The sequence below is a fragment of the Rhinoraja longicauda genome, chromosome 1, assembly GCF_053455715.1.
Source record: "Rhinoraja longicauda isolate Sanriku21f chromosome 1, sRhiLon1.1, whole genome shotgun sequence".
In the NCBI taxonomy this organism is placed as follows: Eukaryota; Metazoa; Chordata; class Chondrichthyes; order Rajiformes; family Arhynchobatidae; genus Rhinoraja; species Rhinoraja longicauda.
The window spans coordinates 22,912,620-22,924,957 of NC_135953.1; the positions used below are offsets into that span (position 1 = coordinate 22,912,620).

At 42.1% G+C, this 12,338-nt stretch overlaps 1 protein-coding gene across 4 annotated transcripts in view; it reads left to right on the forward strand.

Moving 5' to 3' along the window:
• The window catches only part of ctif (CBP80/20-dependent translation initiation factor), a 161,703-nt gene that overhangs the window by 42,689 nt on the left and 106,676 nt on the right, over nucleotides 1–12,338 (forward strand). For 3 of the 4 annotated variants that reach the window (XM_078418908.1, XM_078419175.1, XM_078419085.1), the window contains exon 2: nucleotides 10,902–11,098. In XM_078418908.1, the coding sequence (XP_078275034.1) occupies nucleotides 10,922–11,098 (177 nt within the window). In that variant the 5' untranslated portion in view covers nucleotides 10,902–10,921. Of the gene's footprint in view, nucleotides 1–2,953; nucleotides 3,027–10,901; nucleotides 11,099–12,338 lie in introns of all 4 variants that reach the window. The other variant, XM_078418996.1, reaches the window with a different exon arrangement.

The following is a 12,338-nucleotide window of genomic DNA, read 5'->3' on the forward strand; positions in this document are numbered from 1 at the left end:
TGCAGTGTGAACTGTGAGGAAGATGCTGTGAGGATGCAGGGTGACTTGGACAGGTTGTGTGAGTGGACAGATGCATGGCAGATGCAGTTTAATGTGGATAAATGTGAGGTTATCCACTTTGGTGGTAAGAACAGGAAGGCAGATTATTATCTGAATGGTGTCAAGTTTGGAAATGGGGAAGTACAAAGAGATCTGGGTGTCCTTGTTCATCAGTCACTTAAAGTAAGCATACAGGTACAGCAGGCAGTGAAGAAAGCTAATGGCATTTTGGCCTTTATGAGAAGAATAGTTGAGTATGGGAGCGAAGAGGTCCTTCTGCAGTTGTACAGGGCCCTAGTGAGACCGCACCTGGAGTACTGTGTGCAGTTTTGGTCTCCAAATTTGAGGAAGGACATTCTTGCTATTGAGGGAGTGCAGTGTAGGTTCACTAGGTCAATTCCCGGAATGGCAGGACTGTCATATGTTGAAAGACTGGAGCGACTTGGCTTGTATACACTGGAATTTAGAAGGATGAGAGGGGATCTTATTGAAACATTTAAGATTATTAAGGGATTGGACATGCTAGAGGCAGGAAACATGTTCCCAATGTTGGGGGAGTCCAGAACCAGGGGCCACAGTTTAAGAATAAGGAGTAGGCCATTTAGAACGGAGATGAGGAAAAACCTTTTCACTCAGAGTTGTAAATCTGTGGAATTCTCTGCCTCAGAAGGCAGTGGAGGCCAATTCTCTGGATGCTTTCAAGAGAGAGTTAGATAGAGTTCTTAATGATGGCGGAGTCAGGGGGTATGGGGAGAGGGCAGGAACGGGGTACTCCTGCATCTATTGTCTATTGTTTCAGATTTCTGCATCTCATTTCTACCGCCACCATCCACGTACATGAGGAGCAATTTTGAGCAGCCAAATGACCTATCAGCCTAGGCTTACAAAACAAGAGAAGAAGCCAAAGCAGGAAGGACACTACTTTGTCAGGCGTCCAAAGAAAGGTCCCGACCCGAAATGTCACCCATCTTTTCTCTCAAGATATGCCACCTGACCCCTAGAGTTACCCCAGCATTTTTTGTCCATCTTTGGCATAAACCTGCATCTGCAATTCCTTTCTGCACAAGGAAACTATGTAGTTGCAGGCTCAATAGACAATAGGTGCAGGAGGAGGCCATTCGGCCCTTCGAGCCAGCACCGCCATTCAATGTGATCATGGCTGATCATTCTCAATCAGTACCCCGTTCCTGCCTTCTCCCCATACAAACTCTTCTCAACATTCAAACTCCAAACAGACAGGTCAGGATTGAACCTGGGCCACTTAGAATCTTGGAATCTAACACCAATGTTGCTGCTTTGTTACCTAACACCATTATCTTTCCACTTATAATATTTTGTAAACTTTGATTAGATTGGTTTATATAACCTTTCTTTACAATTTGAGCCTTGCAGCCTGGATGTGGTCTTAAAGGACTTTGTACTTGTTCTGCAATCTCTGCCACGTGTAAATATTCAGAGAGCAGCATTCCTTTAGCCTTTGAGTGTTATCCACCTCTTTCCATGACTTATTAAAGGTCAATGTACATAAATCTGTAGGTACACATGTATTTCAGAAGTATAGATATTTCTCTGGTATTTTGTGTCTTTGATCTTGGGAAATAAGTTTGAATATCATGGCAGCATATGGAAAATATAAATTCGAATGATTTAAGTGAATCTAAAATGAAACTATAGTAATGGCCGTTGCCGTTGACTCCATCTTGTTCACGAAAGTGTAAGTTTATTGTCTATTGTTTACTGTGTTTGTCTTATCGAGATAATTGACAGAAGATTGAGTCTTCAATTTTCTCTGAAATGATAAAGCAAAACACTTTGAGAGCAATTAGAAAGGACTGAGACTTCCACTGTTGCACCTTGGTGCAGCATTCTGGTCAGTTCCTTAAAATTATTTCCCCTAAAATGCTAAGACAGTTCCCCTCGGAGGAATATCAAAGGTTCATTAAAGAGAAAAAAAGAAAGCATGTGGCAGGTGTAGAGCATTAAGTCAGACCTGTCAAAAGTATAAAATGCTTCGGGAGGCATGTACAAAGGAAATTTGGAAACTGAGGAAACCGTGGCAAATATCACTGCCAGAATTAAGGTAAATCCAAAGGCATTTTGTTAGTATTGGAAGGGCAATAAAACAGCCAGGGAAAGAATAGCACTAATTGCATTGAGCCAGAAGTTATAGTTCAGGTTCTGAATGAATAGTTTTCATCAGTATTCACAAGGGGAACAGATCTTGTAGATGAAGAACTCTGCAGGGGGAAGATGGAGTTATAGTGAAAGTCTCCATGCGAGAAAGGGGAGGTACGCATGTCCATAAGTTACAGGAGCAGAATTGGGCCATTTGGCCCATCAAATCTACTCTGCCATTCAATCATGGGTGATCTATTTTTCCCTCTCAACCCTCCTGCCTCCTCCCCATAACCAACACCCATACTAATCAAGAATCTGTCAGTCTCTGCCTTAAAAATATCCATGCCTCATGCCCCAATGCTCCATGCCTTAGCGGGCTTAAAGATGGATACATTCTCAGACTCTGGTTGAGATTATTCTCAGGGTGATAAGGGAAGAGGTGAGGTCTGCATATAAAACTATTACCAAAAATTCCATGTCCAAAAGAATATAAGGATTTTAGACCGATAGCCCTTACCTAATCTCCAGAAAGAATTCTGCTCCAATATCTTGTCAGTACAACAAAATACAAACTTGACCCTTACCAATTTGCGTATAAGCAGGGTTGTGGTACAGAAGACGCTGTTGCCACTCTGATTCATATCATCTATAAACATGTAGACAAACCTAACACCTATGCAAGAGCCCTCTTTCTAGATTTTTTATCAGCTTTCAACACAATACAAGCAGACTTTTTTGTGTCAAACATGGTCCGGCCGGAATTGAATCACTGGTATGCCTCTTTCCTCACTAACAGATTCCAGCTCGTAAAGGTGAACAAAACACTTTCGTCTGCCATCACGACCAATGTTGGGGCTCCACAGGGTTGTGTGAGTTCAGATTTGCTTTTTATTTTTTACATTGTCGTACAGATAAACCAAATTAATACATTCTAAAGTAATGTGATGATACAGTTTTAATATCTCTGTTGAGTAAATCAGACAACCCTGAGCTGCACCAACATGGCGTGAACGAAGTGGTCGAGTGGAGTGATAATAATGCTCTTGAGATTAATACAAAGAAAACAGAAGAAATAGTATTTGGTTCACCATCTGACTCTCATATAGTTCCTGTTATCCATAATGGAAATATCAAGCAGGTGTGTTCATTTAAATACTTGGGTGTGATGATGGACCATCCATTGTGAAGGACAATTCTAGAAGGGATAAGAGAGTAAGGTCAGGGCCAATTGTGACCGGTGTGAGAGGGGAGGGGAATGAATACCTTAAATGTACAAAGTATGAAAAATAAAGTGGATGAGCTTGAGGCTCAGTTAGACATTGGCAAGTATGACGTTGTGGGAATCACAGAAACATGGCTACAAGAGGACCAGGTCTGGGAACTGAATATTCAGGGGTACACAACGTATAGAAAAGACAGACAGGTGGGCAGAGGGGGTGGGGTCGCTTTGTTGGTAAGGAATGATATTCAATCCCTTGCAAGGGGTGACATAGAATCAGGAGAATCAGATGTAGAATCAGTATGGATAGAAATGAGGAATTGTAAGGGTAAAAAGACCCTAATGGGAGTTATCTACAGGCCCCCAAACAGTAGCCTCGACATAGGGTGCAAGTTGAATCAAGAGCTGAAATTGGCATGTCGCAAATGTAATGCTACGGTGGCTATGGGAGATTTCAACATGCAGGTAGACTGGGAAAATCAGGTTGGAAATGGACCTCAGAAAAGAGAGTTTGTGGAGTGCCTCCGAGATGGATTCTTAAAACAGCTTGTCCTGGAGCCTACCAGGGAGAAGGCAATTCTGGATTTAGTGTTGTGTAATGAACCTGATCTGATAAGGGGACTCGAGGTAAAAGAGCCATTAGGATGCAGTGATCACAATATGATAAGTTTTACTCTACAAATTGAGAGGGAGAAGGGAAAATCGGAAGTGTCAGTATTACAGTATAGCAAAGGGGATTACAGAGGCATGAGGCAGGAGCTGGCCAGATTTGACTGGAAGGAGGCCCTAGCAGGGAAGACGGTGGAACAGCAATGGCAGGTATTCCTGGGAACAATGCAGAAGTTGCAGGATCAATTTATCCCAAAGAGAAGGAAAGATTCCAAGGGGAGTAAGAGGCACCCGTGGCTGACGAGGGAAGTCAAGGACAGCATAAAAATAAAAGGGAAGAAGTATATCATAGCAAAGAAGAGTGGGAAGCCAGAGGATTGGGAATCTTTTAAAGAGGAACAGAAGATAACTAAAAAGGCAATACGGGGAGAAAAGATGAGGTACGAGGGTAAGCTAGCCAATAATATAAAGGAGGACAGTAAAAGCATTTTTAGGTATGTGAAGAGGAAAAAAATAGTCAAGGCAAATGTGGGTCCCTTGAAGACAGAAGCAGGGGAATTTATTATGGGGAACAAGGAAATGGCAGACGAGTTGAACCGGTACTTTGGATCTGTCTTCACTAAGGAAGATACAAACAATCTCCCAGATGTTCTAGTGGCCAGAGATCCTAGGGTGACGGAGGAACTGAAGGAGATTCACATTAGGCAGGAAATGGTGTTGGGTAGACTGATGGGACTGAAGGCTGATAAATCCCCAGGGCCTGATGGTCTGCATCCCAGGGTACTTAAGGAGGTGGCTCTAGAAATTGTGGACGCATTGGTGATCATTTTCCAATGTTCTATAGATTCAGGATCAGTTCCTGTGGATTGGAGTGTAGCTAATGTTATCCCACTTTTTAAGAAAGGAGGGAGAGAGAAAACGGGAAATTATAGACCAGTTAGTCTGACATCAGTGGTGGGGAAGATGCTGGAGTCAATTATAAAAGACGAAATTGCGGACCATTTGGATAGCAGTAACAGGATCGTTCTGAGTCAGCATGGATTTATAAAGGGGAAATCGTGCTTGACTAATCTTCTGGACTTTTTTGAGGATTTAACTAGGAAAATTGTCAGGGGAGAGCCGGTGGGTGTGGTGTACCTGGACTTTCAGAAAGCCTTCGACATGGTTCCACATAGGAGATTAGTAGGCAAAATTAGAGCACGTGGTATTGGGGGTAGGATACTGACATGGATAGAAAATTGGTTGACAGACAGAAAGCAAAGAGCGGGGATAAATGGGTCCCTTTCAGAATGGCAGGCAGTGACTAGTGGGGTACTGCAAGGCTCGGGGGGGGGGCAGCTATTTACAATATACATTAATGACTTGGATGAAGGGATTAAAAGTACCATTAGCAAATTTGCAGATGGTACAAAGCTGGGTGGTAGTGTGAGCTGTGAGGAAGATGCTATGAGGTTGCAGGGTGACTTGGACAGGTTGTGTGAGTGGGCGGATGCATGGCAGATGCAGTTTAATGTGAATAAGTGTGAGGTTATCCACTTTGGTGGTAAGTATAAGAAGGCAGATTATTATCTGAATGGTGTCAAGTTCGGAAAAGGGTATTTATTCACAAAATGCTGGAGTAACTCAGCAGGTCAGGCAGCATCTCAGGAGAGAAGGAATGGGCGACGTTTCGGGTCGAGACCCTTCTTCAGTCTGAAGAAGGGTCTCGACCCGAAACGTCGCCCATTCCTTCTCTCCTGAGATGCTGCCTGACCTGCTGAGTTACTCCAGCAATTTGTGAATAAATACTTTCGATTTGTACCAGCATCTGCAGTTATTTTCTTACACAGTTAGGAAAAGGGGACGTACAACGAGATCTGGGTGCCCTAGTGCATCAGTCACTGAAAGGAAGCATGCAGGTACAGCAGGCAGTGAAGAAAGCCAATGGAATGTTGGCCTTCATAACAAGAGGAGTTTAGGAGCAAAGAGGTCCTTCTGCAGTTGTATAGGGCCCTAGTGAGACCGTACCTGGAGTACTGTGTGCAGTTTTGGTCTGCAAATTTGAGGAAGGGTATTCTTGTTATTGAGGGCGTGCAGCGTAGTAGGTTTACTAGGTTAATTCCCGGAATGGCGGGACTGTCATGTGTTGAAAGACTGGAGCGGCTAGGCTTGTATACAGTGGAATTCACTGCCTCAGAAGGCAGTGGAGGCCAATTCTCTGAATGCATTCAAGAGAGAGCTCGATAGAGCTCTTAAGGATAACGGGGTCAGGGGGTATGGGGAGAAGGCAGGAACGGGGTACTGATTGAGAATGATCAGCCATGATCACATTGAATGGTGGTGCTGGCTCGAAGGGCCGAATGGCCTACTCCTGCACCTATTGTCTATTGTCTATTATCTGCTATCCTGGAAAGACCACATTGAATCAGTCTGCAAAAGGACAAAACAAAGAATTTATTTTCTCCGACGCCTTAGGTCCTTTGGGGCGAGTAGACAAATTCTTCTTTTGTTCCTTACAATACAATACAATACAATACAATATCTTTATTGTCATTGTACAAGTACAACGAGATTAACTTCTGTGAGTGTTCTTCAGTTTTGTAATACTACATGGTACAAGTGTTTGTCCACCACTTTAAAGTCATAACTGCTCCACCAAATGAAAATCTGCTCAAAGATCGTTTGTCAACCCCTTGAGAAACTCCATGAATCAGCCGACCACAATAACATGCTAAGGTTGGCCAACAACATTGTGTCTGACCCCGAACAGTGAATACGAATTGTTACCATCAAATCGGAGGTACAGGGTACCAAGATTTAATAAGGTTAGACTGAAGCACTCTTTTGTGCACCAGTCAATCCTGAAACTAAATATAGAACTTAATCCCAGATCAAATGTACGTTGAAGGGTCGTGAATGTGTCGTCATTTGTGATTGTAATGTTATGGTGTATAAATGTATCCTCGCTTCTTGTCTTACATTCTTTGTCTTTGTTAATGTTGCAAGTGGAGCTGCTGAGATGCAAGAAAAAATTTAGACTTGACCTGACAATAAAGTATTATCGTATTGTATTATCCTCCCTCCTCCCTCCCTCCCTCCCTCCCTCCCTCCCTCCCTCCCTCCCTCCCTCCCTCCCTCCCCAGGAGATAGATTTAAACTTTAAAATGTGAATAACTTTAAAAATATAACTCCGATTTCAATGAAACTTTTTTCATTAGCACCAAAGGGACCCCTCCTCCCTCCTCCCCCAAACAAGCAAACAAACTAGAGTTTTAGTATATAGATAATAATAATCCCCATATCAGAGATAGATAACATTACATGGCAATAGACTAAAGTGCAAGATATTTAGAAGGGATCCAAGGGGACCATTTTTGCACCCAGAGAGTAACAGGTACCTGGAATGGCAGCAGTTAAGAAATGTGTAGACGGGTACTTGAATTACCTCGGCATAGATAATAATAATAATAATAATAATGTATTTTATTTATATAGCGCTTTTCATATACTCAAAGACGCTTTACAGAGATTTAGAGAACATAGGGAAATGAATAAATAGATAAATAAGTAAATAAATAAACGAACAGATGACCATTATCCAAATGCTGGAAGATGGGACTAATAGGTTCCCACTGCTCAGTTGGGCGTGGCCAAAGATACTAGAGGAACAAGATAGACCACTCCACCCTAAAAACCGTAGTATGTCATGACGCCATTTTAGTAGGCAGAAACTTGCAGAAACATTTAAAAAGAAAAATAACAAAAATCTGTGAATTGATAGATGAGATATATTCTGCATTTTAATGCCATCATAGACAATAGGTGCAGGAGTAGGCCATTCGGCCCTTCGAGCCAGCACCGCCATTCAATGTGATCATGGCTGATCATTCTCAATCAGTACCCCGTTCCTGCCTTCTCCCCATACCCCCTGACCCTCATCACACGTACTGTTCCCCCCAAACACTGATTACACTGCGAGAGGCATAGCGAGAGGCATAGCGAACGGCAGGTTTTGCTTACTAAAATGGCTCCTTTGCGTACTACACTTCAGTATTGGCGATTTCAACGGAGTGGTCCAACTTGTTCCTCTAGTATCTTTGGGCATGACTGAATTACCTGTTTTTGCACCAACTACTAATTAGCACAGCTGCTCTCTATTTACTGTATAAACCCATCAAATTTCTTATCTTCTCTGCTTCAAGGACAACAGGTCCAGTCTAATCTTGCACCTGAAATCCTTTCCCCTTGAGACTATTCTCTTAAACCTCTTCTGTGCCCTCTCTATAATCATGTCACCACACATAAGGAACAATATTTAGAAGAAGATGCAGCACTTCTCTGCTGTTTAACCATGTTTTAAATGAATTTGTCACGGTTTTGCTCATTTAGTCTCCTAATTTCTCTGATTTAATTCTAATTACATTGTTTATTGCGGTGCCTTTTTGTCTTTGGCATTCTTGGCTGAGGCCCAACCAAGCACATGTCCTAGTGGTATAGCACTCCACACATCCTGCCTATTTAAACGGGCGTTTTTTAAAATCCTTTTTTCCCTTTCTCTTGCATTCTGCCAACTTTCTCTGGTTCCATAAACTTTAACTTTTAGTTAAAAGCAAGGTTTGAGGGACTTTATCATGTGCCATCTGCAAGTACTTAACATCCATTAGAATTCTCCTGCACTCAGATTAATCGGGTATGACCTACCTACCATCAGCTCAAAACATGCACCTAATCCATAGGTTCTGGTAGTTTCCTGACAGTGGATATTAAGTTACTGGTTATAATTTCCTGATTTCCTTTCTTCCCGCTTTAAATACTTTACTGAGGTTGTAATTTCCTGATTTCCTTTCTTCCCGCTTTAAATACTTTACCCAGCCTAACTGCAGCATTTTTTTTTTTTGTTAATTGTTTTTCATGTTAGTGTGGTTCTTTTACTGGTCATTTTCACTCAGTGGAGGCCATCGGCTGATGAAGGACCGGAAGATTCTATGGGACACGTGTCCCATAGAGAGCTTGGCGTTGGAGTGACGGTCCCTGTAACAACAGAGGAAAGAGGACAGTTGAACTGGTGGTAGCCCATGGGACGATTTATCTCAGTGACTTGCACTCTACCTCAATCTTTTCCTGAATATTTCGGGATATTTTACTCTCAGCCTTAAATGTATCTGACAAGAAATAATTCTGGGTAAAATCACACCAACCATTGGTGCAGTTTTACCCAGAAATATTTATAGGCGTGGCTTTTAATACTGTTTATTTAGTAGCTCTGCACTGCCTGCCTAATTATTTATCTTCAATTAAATGAGTTAGCATGAGTTAGCATCTTTGTTATTAAGAATATTCTCTTCTTAAACATAGAAACTAGGTGCAGGAGGAGGCCATTAGTGAAAGCAGGTCTCCTGCATTCATTCTTTGCTTTCATATCTATCTGTGCTGTCATCTTCAGGGATCTTTGGACTTCTGCACAATGGTCCCTTGTCATACACAATGCCGTATATTCCCTAAAGCCCTATTATTTATATGGTATATGTCCTGCCCTTACAGGCAGGCCCCTCTCCTTAAATGCATCACCTCACACTTACCAGGATTAAATTCCAACTGCCATTAACCTGTCCATTTTACCACTTTAAGACTACTTTCCTCTCTTGACACCAACAACACTATTTTTCATGTAATTGGCAAACTTAATCATTGGTTGATGGAAAGATACAGCTGGACCTCTAGTACAAATACAGATGGAAACTGGCCCATCAGCTTACTGAGTCCATGCCAACCACCTGTTCACATTAGTTCTATGTTATCCCACTTTCTCATCCACTCCCTACACCCACGGGGCAATTTACAGTGGCCAATTAACATACAAAACAGTACGAAACCGCATGTCTGGTTTGTGGGAGGAAACTGGAACACCCAGGAGAAACCCACAAGGTCACAGAGAGAACATGCAAACTCCACATAGACAGTACTTGATGTCAGGATTGAACCTGGGTCTGGCGCTTTAAGGCAGAGGTTCTACCAGCTGTATCATTGTATCGCCCATCATACCTCCCACATCCATATTTAAGTCATTATGGTGTAAGGGCATGTTGCCAAAATGGATGGTTCGCAGGATAATGAAAGGTAATTAAGGCCTAGGACCTACTGACATATAATCCAATTCCCTGTTGCATTGTGAAGGCCTAGTTTTTGCAAAAGTACTCGGCAATGGTCATTCTTGGGAAGATTGGGTCCAATTTCCTCACAAATAATGTGGAAGTCCTGGAAATGGTTGTCATGTAGTTCACACTAACAATGATTGATATTCAAATAGACAATACGTAAAACAGAACGTTTATATGATTGATATATATATATCATTGGCTGTCATATACTTTAATTTCCCTGCATTTTGTGTGATAGCACTCCCCCTACTGTTCTTCATTTGGCTTGCATATACCGTACGTAAAGGACCTGACTTGCAATAGTATATATCAAGAGTGTTTAATTGTCATTGGTACTGAAACGGAACAAAGATATTCTTGCTTGTGAGAGGGTAGAAAAATCCAATCTTGTATTCATTTGGTTGCATTGAAGTTAATGTAATTCATTTTCAAAACTGTAGTTCAATGAATGTACATTATGTTTTAGCACTTGCAACAGAGGATGAATTTTTAACTAGTTTGTATTATTCATCACTTGAACCAGCATTTATTGTCCTTCCGCAACTCACTTTAACAAATTATCATGCTGAAAGTCTGGAGACGCATGTAGGTCAGACTGGGTAAGGATGGCAGATTATTTCACTGCTGAAAAATACCATTTGATCTTTGTTTTTTTTTCAATAATTTGATGGTTTGTGATTATAATTACCTCTTTTTAAAATTCCAGATTGTTAAACTCCACAGCTGCCATGGCAGGATATGTGAATGTGGTTTAAATGATCAATTTGTCCTTTCCTCAGGTACCTTACTGAAAGCAGACATGGAAAATTCATCCGTAGCCTCTGCTTCCTCAGAAGCTGGAAGCAACCGCTCTCAAGAGATAGAAGAACTGGAAAGATTCATTGATAGTTACGTCCTAGAATACCAGGTTCAGGGGTTGCTTACAGACAAACCAGAAAATGACGTGGAGACTGAAAAGACACTGCCAAACTTGCAGGTATGTGGTGGTTCCAGACTTTATTATGTCGATTATGTACCAAGTGAGCAAGAAGTATCTTGTGGTTCTATTTCAGCAGGCTTTTGCATGTTTCAGTTCTGGTCTGTTTGTACTCTGAGTAGCTGGCTAAAATCCCATGGATTCATAATGCAGGAAGCTACCAAAGTTGAAAGGAAACTAGGTAAGGTAACAATGGACGAATGGTACCGAAACTTTTTAGAATTAAAGGAGTAACTCGGTGAGAAGACCTTGGTGGATTTTGAGGTTTTAGGAAAGAATGAATAAAGCTGAGCAAAAACGAAACTTGGGATCAACTCAAGTTTCTTAAGGAATGGGTCATAAAGTCTTACAGCGTGGAAACAGACCCTTTAGCCCAAGCTGCCCACACTGGCCAGCAGGTCCTATCTGCACTGGTCCCATTTGCACTAGTCCCACCTGCCTGCATTTGGCCCATATCGCTCTAAACCTCCCCTATTCACACACCTGCCTAAATGTTTCTTAAATGTTGTGATAGCACCTGCCTCAACTACCTGCTCTGGCAGCTCGTTCCATACACCTACCACCCTTTGCATGAATAAGTTACCCCTCAGGTTGCTATTAAATCTTACCCCCCTCACCTTAAACCTATGTCCTCTAGTTCTCTATTCTCCTACTATCGGCAAGAGACTGCATCTACCCGATGTATTCCTCTCATGATTTTGTGCACGTCTATAAGATCACCTCTCATCATCCTGCTCTCCAAGGAATAGAGGCCTAACCTGCTCAATCTCCCTCTATAATTCAGGCCCTCGAGTCCTGGCAGCATTCTTGTAAATCTTCTGTGCACCCTTTCCTGCTTGACAACATCTTTCCTATAACATAGTGTCCAAAATGGAACACAATACTCTAAATGAGGCCACACCAGCTTCTTGTACAACTGCAACATAACCTTCCAACTTCTGTACTCCGTATTCTGACTGATGTAGGCCTATGTGCCAAAGGCCTTTTTGTCCACCCTTTGTACCTGAGATACCACTTTCAACGAACTATGTACAAGTACTCCTTGATCCCTCTGCTCTACAACATTCCCCTGAGCCCGACCGTTTACTGTGTAGGTTCTGCCCATGAGAGTGCTCCCAAAATGCAACGCCTCACATTTCTCTGTATCATGTTCCATGAGCCCAACTGCCCAACCGAACAAGATCCTTCTGCAATTTTTGACAACCATCTTCACTATCTACAAAACCACCCACTTTTGTGT